The sequence below is a fragment of the Hyperoodon ampullatus genome, assembly GCF_949752795.1.
Source record: "Hyperoodon ampullatus genome assembly, chromosome: 13".
NCBI classification, from domain to species: Eukaryota; Metazoa; Chordata; class Mammalia; order Artiodactyla; family Ziphiidae; genus Hyperoodon; species Hyperoodon ampullatus.
Genome location: NC_136926.1, coordinates 82345148 through 82357984, shown reverse-complemented (window position 1 = coordinate 82357984; position 12837 = coordinate 82345148). Strand labels below are relative to the sequence as shown.

Here is a 12837-nt window from a genome sequence, read left to right as displayed (position 1 = left end):
CTCAGTTCATGAGATCAGATGCAGACATATCAGCACCAGCCTTCAGTGCCATTGCAGTTCACAGGCTAATGGCCGAGTCCTTTGATAGACAGACATGCTTTACCACTCAGGTTGTTGAACTTAAGCGTGAAGCTGAGACAACGTTGTGATGGACTGTTGTTTTTGAAGGTTGCAGTTCTCTCTGTTGGTCAAGTTACGGACAATATCCTGTTCAAGCTGCACATCGAGGGGCCCCTGGCAGCTCCCTGATGCTGTGTATCCTGAAGATGGCTTCCCAGGTGCCTCTCGAGAACACTGCAGTCCAGCAGATGGTTTTCATGTTTCTTTCAAACCTGGCTTTGTCTCATGACTGTAAAGGGGTAATTCAAAAAGTGAGTACTTAAGCTCTCCTTCCTATCATAAAAAAGAGACTCAGTAAAATAATCCTTTCAACCGAGGACATGTGTGACAAGTCTAGAACTCAGTTTCTAGGATTAATTATTATGATTTTAAGGCATTTTATTTTAAAGGATTGTAAAAGGATCAGGAGGTTCACTTTGTTTAAAGCCTGTTGATAGATGATACATGGAAAGTGACAGAAACTAGAATATGATCACACCATTCCCTTTTAGTTTGTCTTCTTAGCTTTTGGACTGTATTTTCTCTATCTCAAAGATGATGGTTTTAGAAAGACAGCTGTGTTACATTTATTTTGAGATCATAAAAGTGATATATTGGTCTTTAAACAGACCAAATTGAGCATAACAGTTCTAGTTCAATTTACATTGTCAAGCGGTTTATGAAATCACGACCCCTCCCCAAGTTAGACCTAACTTCTTTATGGCACACAGGTGACTTTTCAATCCCTGAGACTCTTGTGCCAGAACGTGACTTCCCGCCGCTGGTTTCAACTTGGGCGCTTTAAGAGGGATGGTTGGCTTAAGCAAACCCAATACATATGTTCCCTTAGGCTGTATTTAGGTGTGTATAAACAGGATCCCTAATTTGGAAGACCCCTTAAAGTTTGAATATGATCAGATTATCTGTAACTTACTAGTACATAGTAATTTGAATGCTTCCCTTTCATTTGCATGAATGCCAAGGTAAATTGCGAAAGTTGACCACATTCCTAAGAATTGAGTCTCCTTTTCCTCTATTGTGTCATCTCCCCAGCCACCACCCCCTCCAAAAAAAAAACACACTTTGAATGCAGTCTCTAAATAAATAGCAGTCTTACTAAACAAAGATCTTCTCAGTGCTATGTTGGAGCTAACTCACGCTGGTTCATGAGTGTTTTTGTTAATTTTCAGGAATTTTGCAAGCCAGCTGACATCTTGGTGGTATCTTGAAATCAGCCATGGTGGGAATATTCACGCCATGCACATCAGGGACCTACTACTCTCACCTCAGCTGTTTATTTGCCAGCACATGGCTGGATATTTGCTGTGTGTGTGTGTATGTGTGTGTGTGTGAAGTCATCCGGAACTGGATTTTGTTGGGGGGGGAGACAGTGCTTTCTGCCACTTCATTATGGAGAGCACACTGGTAGGAAGCAAAGTAGGAATTCCCAAGTGGAATATAAATGCTAATCTTGGATCTGATGTGTGACTGAGCTGATGCTTATTCTTTTTAAGCTTCAGTTTCTTCATTCAAAAAAATTTTAGGTTAAACAAAATGATCTCTAAGATATTTCAACCCCCAGTCTATGATTTTGGTAAGGTACTTAAGCATATTTTGTTTTTCTCCTTTTTTATAAAAAAAAAATTTTTATTTATTTGGTTGCGCCGGCTCTTAGTGGTGGCAGGCAGGCTCCTTAGTTGCGGCATGCATGCGGGATCTAGTTCCCTGACCAGGGATCGAACCCGGGCCCCCTGCGTTGGGAGTGCAGAGTCCTATGCACTGTGCCACCAGGGAAGTCCCCTTAAGCGTATTCTGATATAAGTGTGATCGGACTCCATTTCATCAGATTTCCATTTCAGGTGCAGATCAGTCAGGTTAGTTTTCCTCTGCTCTAATTAGGAATCCTCCGAGCCTTCCTCTGCTCATTGTTATGAAGAGCCCTGGACAATTCCAGCTACACCTCCCGTAACTCATCTGTAGTTATTAGAAAATGTAGCTAATGCTATTGTACAACTAAAATTCTAAAATCATCTGTTTTCTCTCTACCATGGCATATTTCTTTGCATTCTACCCAGTGCAGGAAATCGTCTAAAAACGTCTTTAGGCCCAGCAAAAAGAAGGACTGCCCAGAGCATATTTACAATTTAAAGTACTATCATATATTTTATCACTGTTGTCAACTCCAGATCTCCAAGATCATGGCAGAATCTAGCTGAATGGGAAAGACAAGGGATGAATCTAAAAAGCACTAATTTGGGCTGAGAGGTGGGAAGAGGTGTGAGTGGTGGCAAGGGCAGGGCGGAGTGGGATGCAGTTCTGCAGTGCACTTGTTGCTTGGGTGGTGTTGCTAATGCTTCTGTAGCTCGTTTCGTTCTTGTGCTCGGTCCTTTTATGTAAAAGTGCAGAATTTATTTTATAGATTCAAGCCAAAATTTTGATTTAGGTGTAGGGAACCCAAGAAATAAGCCAGAATAGATTGTTAAATGGGAAGAAAGATGAGCTATTCTGGAGAGTTGTGAAAGTTAAGCGATTGTATTTCTAAACCCTGATCCAAATGCCTGTGGTTCCCATGCTGTCCTGGGCTTCTTCTTGATCTAATACTTTTATGCTTTCTTTCCTTGTTTGCATACAAATTATTCTAGGCAATAAGTTATTGTCTTTCACATAGTTCAGGGTTTGGTGTGGTTTTATAGAAGGGGTTTTATTTGGAGGTTGAAATAACTCTTACAGTTAAGTAATGGAGCTTTCTCATCTATAAGTTTACAAGAATGACATGTAGCCACGAGAAATCATCTGTAATGATGAGCAGCTGGGGTAAAGTGAATACAAGATGTACTCACAGATTTTTTTAAAAAATCACTTGTCCTTGGTACTACCAGAGTTGTTAACTGGTGTCCAAGACTGACTGAGGTTTTGTTTCTTTTTCTTTCCTGTAGGATAGCTTTAAATGAGTAGCAAAATTGCCAGAAGGCAGACATAAAGAGAAAACTCAAGAAGCCTGAAATAATCCCCAAACTGAATGATCAATCCTAAATAACTAAGAGTTGACTAGTTACTTTATCCATCATCAGGAAAGGATTAGTAAGAATTAAAATTTGAGCACTATTTTGTTCTCCTTAACCTTTTCACTTATTATACCTGGAAACAGTATAGATGGACTATTTGGAAGGTATTGGGAGGAAGGAGAAATTAAAGTTGGGGAAAAGAGGAGCAGAATGCTAGTACTTGATCTCTGAGGGACTAGGAAAACAATGAAAAGACTCAAGAGGAAAATAATATTCTCTCTATTTATCCACAGAGTAACTTCTTACAGAACTTTCTGTCTCTAACATTGCCAAAAGGAGGAAATAAACATCTCAGTAATCTGACCGTTCTTTGGTTGAAGTTACTCCTGAATATATCACTTGGAGAAGATGGGCAGCAAATGATCCTGAGGCTCGATGGCTGTTTAGACTTACTTACAGAGATGAGCAGATTCAAGCATAAGAGCAGCCCTTCTTTACCTCTTCTTATTTTTCATAACATTTGCTTCAACCCTGCCAATAAGCCCAAGATCCTGGCTAATGGTGAGTATTCTGCCTGTACACCACATGCATCCATTTATACGTGTGGTTATTCAGGTGAAAACACAGAATAGTTTATAAATAATGTGCCAGGTGCTTATGCATCACGCACCACGTTCAAGGCACCGTGGGAGGCCGCAGCTGTAGGGACGAATCGAATCGGGCGTGATTCCCACCCCTGAGATGCTGCTGAGTCTCCTGGGTTAACAAGTCACTGCACGACGGCCAGGCTGGATCCAGGAGGTGGTACCGAGGTGGGCCTGGGCCTTACCTCCCTCCTCCCGTCCCTTGTCCTGGTCCTCTGACTCCTGCACGCCTTCGAGCGGGTGCTGCCCTGTCCGTGGAGCCTGCCCAGACCAGCCTGTCCGCGTGGCGACCCCACCTCTTCCTCCTGCCTCCCCGCGCTCTCACCCCTGCCCCTTCCCCTGTTGTACGTTTCTCCGTAGCACTACCACCAGCTGCTGCACTGTGTTTTCAGTGTATACCTGCGTGTTCCTCGTCTGCCTGCACTGGAACATAAGCTCTTAAAAGTCAAGAGGTTTCTGCCTCTTGTTCACGTTTCTCTGGAGCAGCTAGACTCGCGCCCGTCACTAGTGGGCGCCCAGTGGGTGTGTGAGCTGGAGAGCCACACTGAGCAGGCAGCGGAGTTCAGGACCCAAGAGCACATGGTGACAGTAGCTTCACAGCGACTCCATTCTCTGATCTCAGGACAGATGGAGGCGAGGATCAGTGAGGATTCAGAAAAATTTTGGAACAGAAGGAGCGAAATGGAAACATCTGTTTGTGCAGCCATGTGCTGTTTCTGTGAGGCGTGTGTGAATTTCAAGTTTTATGAGGAGGCGCGTTATCATGAAAAGAAGAGAGGTGGGCTCTAGACTCCCACGTACCTGGTGCCGGCTGCCAGGCCCTCGTGTGCTCCCGCAGCGTCGCCTGGGGCAGCTTCTCTGGGTCCCCCTTCTTCATCTAGAAAATGGTCCCTCCTTTCTTGACTTCGGTAGAAATCAGTTGTTAACACAGAAACTGCCTGGCACTGTTTGTGGTACATGGTAGATGCTCCAGATGTATTAGTTCTCTTTCCATTCATGTTTTTCACTTAAACTTTCTTAGAGGTGTTTTTCTATGAAACACGGAGTTTTCCAAGTGGAAAGGATTCTGCTTACATTCTGTTGTGTATAGTCATGATTCTATTTTTCTGATAATAATTATTGAATTGCTAGAAATGCAGGGGAAGGTTTTAGAAGCTCAGCCAGCCTTTAACTTACCTGAATGAACGATGATCTCCTCTCCCGTGGCCCCTCTGCTGACTCTGTGTGGCCGCCATGGGGGAGGGGGCTCCAGCGGCTTGTTTCCAGGTTTCCATCCACCTTCACTGTGTCTCCCTCAGTCCTTATGTTTGTGAAATGAGGGTGACGTTAGGGCCCTACCTCCGAGGGCAGTGAGACGGCCCGTGTGAGGCGTCTGTTCCTCTTCCTGCCATCACCTGTTAGCATTCACCTTTCTCAGAATAAGTTTTTTCTTTGGGGACTGCTAACTGCAATTTTATTATTGAGAGAGTTGGGAAAAGGTCAGGCTTTAGGGAGCTGAAGGAAAAGTCTGCATTTCTGGATCACTCAGGGTTTTGTTTTTTTTTTTTCACAAATAAGATATTTTATTTGTCACCATTAAAAGTCCGAATTTTAAACAGGTATTTAGACTGGTGGCTCATATCCATTAGCTCGTTCAACTTTAGCACCTGTCTCATCCCCAATAGCTTTTCCAGGACTACTACCTTCACCCTGTAGCTCCGTGAGTTTTCCCAGTTCAAACTTGGGCTTCTTCAGCATTTTTACTTTTCTAACAAAAACATCATGGACCTTTTCTTTGTCTTTTCCAGTGCTGTCTGGAATCAGTTTATTGACCACCTCTTTCAAGTCATTTGTCTGCTCCTCTCTGGTCATGATTTCCATCATCTTCTTCTGGATCTGGGGGACTTGCTGGTGCTGGGCATAAGAGGTCTTCCCGAATCTGATTGTTACATTTTTTAGTAAAACCCACACAGAAGCAATAACCATCGGTAGTCTTGACATCGACGTGAGCTTCATCATGGTCTGCCATTTTTTGACCATGGAGCACATTTTGTCATGCGTAAGATCCATGCCATGGAAATTAGTCAGGCAGTTTTTTCCCTAAACATCCTCAGTAATTAGCTTGAATTTTCTAAATACAACTTCATCATTCTGCAGATCAACAGGGCTTACTTCAAACACAAGACCCTTGAGGCCATCAGATGTGATTTTGGTTCCTTGAGTTCTTGTGACCAGTGTTTTCCCAATATTTCTTATATTGAACATAGCTGGTACTTTCACATCATACCAATCTTTCTTAGAAAATTGGTCAACCACTTTCTTCTTGGCTCCCTTTTTGCTGCCTTTCGTAAGATGCTTGTTATTGCTGACTGCCAGGGTGCTGCTCAGAGAGCCAAAAGGCTGGATCACTCAGGATTTATTTTTAAACATTTCCTTGTATCAGCAATGTGCTCTCTCCTTCATTAGCTTAAAGAAGGAGCTTTCCCCAGCCCCACAGATGTGAGATCAGGGGCCTTCAAGGCAGGGTAGGAAGCAGCAACTGTGCCGCTTCTACATGGATGTATCGCAGGCACTGCCTCCGTCTCCACTTGGGGATCCAGAGGGAATGCTTGGCAGGGTCAGGCAGCTTGGAAATCTCCCCAGCAAGGCTGTGTAACTCTGATAGTAGCACCCAAACATCCAGTTTAGATGGCCAGGAGTAGAGTGGGCAGTGGGGCTTGACTTTGCTGTTTAAACAGATCCAGAGTACTCCTTGTGTCTGGTCATGTCAGGATAGGTCTCCTCTCTGAAAACAACAAAAACATGCTAGATAAAATGTATTAAAATTCACCTTAAAAAATCAAAGAACTGAAAACATAGTGGGAAACTTACAGGCCAATTTTGATTGAAAGTCTGTGCCCAGAGAGGTAAGAAGTTTGTAGAAGGCTCTTTAGCTCCCAGGACATTTGCCAGCTTTGTGTGCTTGGACTTTTGTCCAGGAGTGCCAAGAGGAGAGTGGACAGACACCAGGAATCTCTGGAGTCTTATGGACCATCCTGCAGGTATTGAGCTGGAATCCCAAAGAACTAACCTCTTAGAAAAGGATGAATCAGAATTAAATTGGTGCCCCGAACCTCATGCAGGCGACTAGAAAGAAAAGAAAAACAAGTGTGAGAATGGGCACCACAGACTGCCCCTCACAGCTCTGCACCCCAGACACACATAGACAAGTGGCCCATGACCTTGGCTGGAGCTGATCCTCGACTGACAGTGCCGCTGGGGGCTGAGCAGAAGCAAACTGCCTTCTGATGGGTGGAGGACACGTTTGTACTGGGCCTCAGGGAACCTCCACAAATAATTTTTCAAAAGCATCAGCCAGTATACAGTTAAAGATGACCAAGCTTGTCAGGAAAAATGGCAGCATGAGTGAGAAACAGCAGGGGGAAAAATACCAACTTATCTGCCTAGATTTCAGATGTTGGAATTATAAAACACAGATTTGAAATGACTTTATTTATACAATATTTAGATAAATAAATGACAAACTTGAAAGTATTTGCTGGGAATAGGAAACTGAAAATTGAAAGATTTGGAAAAAGAACCAAGCAGAGCTTCACTGTTGGGTATGATAATCAGTTGGCCACTTATAGGTGTTTAAATGTAAATTAAGATATTCAGTTTGTTAGTCACACTAGCTACATGTTGCTGTTGGCTATCTTATTAGACCACATACATATAAAGATTTCCATCATTGTAGGAAGTGCTATTAGGACTATTCTAGAACTTCAATAGCCAAAATTAAAAACTCAGTATAAATGTCTGGCAGCAAGTTAGGTGCAGTGAAGGAGAAAATTTAGGCATTAGAAGATAGATCAGAAAAACAATACCCAGAATGCAGCACAGATAGCTAAAAAAGATGAGAAAGGATTAAAAGAATATAGGGTTTTAAAAAAAAAGGTAAGTGACATAGCAGATACATTGGGACAGTCTAATTGCATGTTTAATTGAAGTCCTCAAAGGAGAGGAGAAGAGAGGAAATGTAAGCGATGACAGCTAAACATTTTAAGAACTGTTTTCGTCAGTCACTAATCCATAGATTCAGGAGACTCAGATAATTCCAAGCAGATAAATAAAAATAAATCCACATCTGTTCTCGAGGTTATTTCTATGTTTCTGTGCGAGTTCAGTTCATACCTATTTGTTAAACCTAAAAATGTTTTACATGCTTTTTTGTATACATGTTATATTTCACAATAAAATGTGTTTTTTAAAAAAATTGATCTACTTGCATTATCAGAGGGGACACTACATTAAGTGACCTATACATTATACAGTACCTATACAGTACTTTATTAAAAATTTTAAGAGATAGTAACTGGTTGAAGGAGTTATATAAACTTATTTAGATCATGGGTTATATGTTCTGAGTGTCTGATAAAAAGTATGGAAACATCCCTGGATGATACTCAGTTGGAGAACACAGAAATCACCCTCCCATTTGATGATGGTCCCTAAGAGTACCAGCTGCCACCCATCACTTCACATGATGAATTGCATCAGGTAACCGTTGTATATAGGCTGGGTCTGGGTAGGTTATGATACAGAGGTGGCGGGGAGTGCAGAGCAGGTGGTGAGGCAGGAGGGGGTAGTCGGCAGAAAGTTGCAGCACCCACACCTCACTTCCACGCTGTCTGTCCCTCCGCTGCACAGAGTTCACTTTATGGAGCTGCTTTTTTTTTTTTTTTCTGTAAAAGATTTTAAATTTCTTAAAATTTCTTTTAAAATGCTAAATAAGATAACTTAAAATCATTTTTGTTTGCTTTAGTTATGGAATCTTTCATCCAACTAGTATTTATTGAGCCTCTACAGTAAACTTGCAGTGTGAATATTCACCAGTGAGCAGACACACAGACTCTGCCCTCAGCTAGGTTACAGTTTCATTAGGTGCATTCATTGAGGTGGGGATAATGCATAGAGAGAGTTCCCAATAACAAGTGTTTCACCCCTAAGAATGCAACATGTTTTTAAAATCACACATTTTAGAAGGAAAATACTTTGATAGAATTTAATGATATATACAGTTAAGTAGTAAAATAGGTTCATGTATTGTTCTGAAACACTTGGACGATCTCCTTGGGACTAGACATCTCTACTTTAAAATGAGTAGGCTGCTGCAGATAATTTGTAAGTCTTTCATACTCTGGCCAGCTTTGCACAGAGGGGGTGTATCTTGTGTGTTGTTATGCCTTTAAATAACATTTTCCTCTCTCTCACACACACACACAAACATGCCTTTGAAATGTTTAGTCCTTTTTTAAAAGGCTTAACTAATATGGTATTTCTTGATTATTGTTTTATATAGTAGCCCATGCTATTGATATGTTTGTACAATGTCTTTATAATTTATCATAAAAGCAAGTCCTATTTTCCTGTATGTGAAAATGTGAGATATGATTGAACAGCTCATTGATAAACTCATTGTGTAGTGGCTTACTTCTGCTTTATCGTTGTCTTTAAATGAATGTGCCTTTGTTGAATTAGGGCCGAAAAAGTTAAGCGGCCGTGGCTTCCCTGTGCCTGCTGTGAAAACAATTTGTTTCCAGGTGGTTCTCCCACATACCACATGTTATAAAAGATTGCTTTTGCCAACTTTGTATTTGTTTGGTGGGTAAAAAGGGGTTATCTGACCAGTCTAAGATATGAATACAATGTATTGTCTGGGACTGAACTTTTTTTTTTTTTTAATGTGCTTATTATTAGAAAAAGTCATTAGTGTGCTAGCTGCCTGTCTGGAAAGTGAGAATCAAAATGCTCAGAGGATTGGAGCAGCTGCGCTTTGGGCTCTGATTCACAATTACCAAAAGGTCAGTTTTTAACATCGTTGTTGTCCCTAGGGGGCAAACACCAAGGCTCTTGGGACGTCAGAGGACCGTCAGCAAGGAAAAAATCAAAGTCAAAGATAGTGTTGCCTTTGTGCATTCAAACCATTAGTAAACTATCTGTCAAAATCTTTCATGTAATCATTTCAATAGGAGGTGTCTCAGTTCCAAGTGTTTCTCTCTTGAGTGAATTCTCCCTGTTAATATAACTTGATTTGTCATATTGGTACAATGCTAGTATGAACTGTTTCTTCTAAAAGACACGTCAAGGAAAAACTCATCTTGAAGTTAGGCCGAACAATGAAGTTTTATCCAGTTGCGAGATTCGCCTTTCTCTAGGACACCTCATCACTGAACTTTGAAGTCAGCTCAGTCCTTGTAAGGCTGTGACACAGGGCCGGCCCCAGGGGAACAGCCAGCAGGTGGGACTTGCACCTGCTCTCTCTGGCCTCTGGTCTTCTCTTTGATTGCAGACATCTCACTCCTGAGAGAAATACCTGTGTGTACCTAGTGGCTGAGTAGTGGCCAGGTGACAGTGTTAGGATAGATGGCCATCCCCAAATGGTGCTCACGCAGCTGGCCGTCCCTGGTGCACACTGGCTGGTGTCAGCGCTCGTGAGGACAGAGGCTGCTCTTGTCACTGTCACCCCTGTACCCCCAGGGCTCAGCACAGGGTTATGCACTTTGGAATCGCTCAGTAAATACTTGTTGACCAACTGACCGACTGCTAGTATTGTGTATCCTTGATCTGAAATCTGAGGTTTGAGGAAATAATGAAATACTGAAACTGAGATGGCATAGTTTAAAATAGCAAATTGAGATCAGGGGAGAAGAGGGAAAAGAGGGAAAAGGGGGAAAAGGAAGGACATGGGACAGTAGAGTAAAAATCAAGTCAGGGAAGGATGTGGGCGCTGGCACAGTGGGGTGGAGTGGTGTGGAATCTCCAGCTACATTATTATCTTCTGTAGTATTCTGTTTAATACCGTAGTCAACAAGCGCAGACTTAGTATTGTGCTATCCTGATTCTTAAACACATGGGAATGAATCTAATTGATGGATTGCTCTGTATTATCCTAGGCAAAAACAACTTTGAAAAATCCATCAATAAAAAGAAGAGTGGATGAAGCATATTCCACAGCAAAGAAAAGTAAGTTGTATTATTAAAGAGACTATAGTTAAACTTGGAAGCTGTTCACTGAATTCTCTGATTAATGATATATTTGGACAGTTCACAGCAAAATGGCAGTTTTCTACACTGATGTTTGAGGAGCTTTTATGTTGAAGCATTGTAAAGTGTGCCAATATTTGGTCCATGTTTTTCATTGTAACATTTTTTAAAATAATAAAATGATCTAATAGATGAATGATTGAGATACAGTATTTTCTTGACATGTCAGTGATCTTTCTCCAACTCATTTTTTTGTATCAAATTTCCTTTTGCTGGTGGCTACCACTGTGCTAAATTGTGTTCTTACGTGATAAGAACTAGGCCCAATTAGAACTGACCTTGAACAGAAAATGTTGGTCTAATGTCAGGGAGTTGAATTACAGTCTTCCAAGAATAGATCCCATTGCCCTAGCATCCACTCGGTCCTGTGATGTGATCATGATATGAGGCAGGGTTTTCCTCTCAAAGTGCATTTTTCATTTTAAGTGATACCAGTTTGCAATGAGCATTATTCTCTAAACCTTCTTTCTGCTAAGATACTGAACTGTGTCTTTCCTGTACTGTTCTGTGTCTGTTGGCTATTAATTTGTGTTTTTATAGTGTAATTTTTTGTAAGTGGTTTGGTTTGGGGGTTCCCCCCCCGCTTCGGTTTGTTTCTAGCTATGACCATGAGTTTCTAGAGGCAGTGAATGTTTGAATTTATGTGGTAGGAGGGGTGGTACGTGAAAAGAGCAAGGCATTCATTTGGGATCATAGGTAATAGTGTCCATTATGGAGGTGTATTGTTTTTTGTTTATACTCTGTGGCTAAACCAGTAATTAAAAATAAATTCCATAACTTCTTAATTTTTAAAATGTTTAATATTTTAAATATTAAATTTAAAAATATTCTTATAACGCTAGTGCTTAAGAATTGGAATAGAACTTTGTCACAGATAATCCTATTCACGTGTGTTTGTGTGTGTGTCTACTGTTAGTGAAGTGCTAAAGTTTAATAAATTGCTCTTCTGTGCTCTAATTTTTCTATCTCAGCTTTCTTAAACTCAGAAGAAACCCCTCTAAATGCCTATTATTTGAAATGTCTTGAAAACCTTGTGCAGCAACTTAACTCTTCGTGAGCGCTCTGAGATGCTTTGCCCCGAAGCCAGCGGCCACCGGACAGGTGAGCCAACCTTGAAGCAAGTTGTGTGTAGACCTGTCCCTGAAGACGTGCTAAGCCTCTGCATCAAAGGGCATAGAGAGTTCTGGGAACACAAACATCTTTTTTTCTATGCAATGTGTTTTGTAAAAATCCTATTTATCAGTTATTTAATAAAATAAAATACTTTTAGCAACTGAAAATTGACTAATAATTGCTGCTTACAGGCTTTTATCAGTCTCATGAATATAAATTTTAGGAATGGAAAGAAGACATTGTGTTCTGATTTCCTTTTTTTTTTTTTTTTTTTTTTTTTTTGCGTTATGTGGGCCTCTCACTGTTGTGGCCTCTCCCGTTGCGGAGCACAGGCTCCGGACGCACAGGCCCAGCGGCCATGGCTCACGGGCCCAGCCGCTCCGCGGCACGTGGGATCTTCCCAGACCGGGGCACGAACCCATGTCCCCTGCATCGGCAGGCGGACTCTCAACCACTGCGCCACCAGGGAAGCCCTGATTTCCTTTTTTAAAAAAATTTTTACGTGAAATTTGGCTCATCAGTACAAATCCTTATTTTTCAAAGCATACACATCAGTGAAGGAATATTTGTAGTAAACGTGTATAATTTTGTGAGTAGCTTCTTTTTGCAATTTTTAGTGATAGTAATTCCTTTCCATATGATTTATAAATGTGTTATATTTTATTATTTTCACCTTTCAACCTCTGAAATGTTGTGTAATAAAAAAGGAAGAAATAGTGTTTATGGTCATGTACCGTGGCCTGGGTTCAAATTCTGTCTCAGCTCAGAACATCATGAAGAACAGGAATGTGAAAAATCTAGCAGGAACAACTCTGTCGAGGCATCCTCACATAACTCTTAACTAACATGTAGTTCTGAACTCAGAACTTAAGATTGGGAGTTCCCTGGTGGTCCAGTGGTTAGGACTTGGT

General features: G+C 41.3%; 1 protein-coding gene and 1 pseudogene across 4 annotated transcripts in view; one reads left to right on the top strand and one right to left on the bottom strand.

Annotated features, from left to right (window-relative positions):
- Positions 1-12022, top strand: part of RTTN (rotatin) — a gene marked incomplete at its 5' end in the record, with an annotated part of 141732 nt that extends 129710 nt beyond the window's left edge. For all 3 annotated transcript variants that reach the window (XM_079717941.1, XM_079717940.1, XM_079717939.1), the window contains 5 exons: positions 169-371; positions 3398-3665; positions 9467-9570; positions 10663-10732; positions 11785-12022. In XM_079717941.1, coding sequence (XP_079574067.1) covers positions 169-371; positions 3398-3665; positions 9467-9570; positions 10663-10732; positions 11785-11870 — 731 coding nt within the window. In that variant the 3' untranslated portion in view covers positions 11871-12022. The remainder of the gene's footprint in view (positions 1-168; positions 372-3397; positions 3666-9466; positions 9571-10662; positions 10733-11784) is intronic.
- LOC307062225 (40S ribosomal protein S3a-like) lies at positions 5351-6007 on the bottom strand (annotated as a pseudogene). The gene has a single exon. The product of its transcript is annotated as a 40S ribosomal protein S3a-like (transcript).
- Positions 12023-12837: the final 815 nt, after the last annotated feature.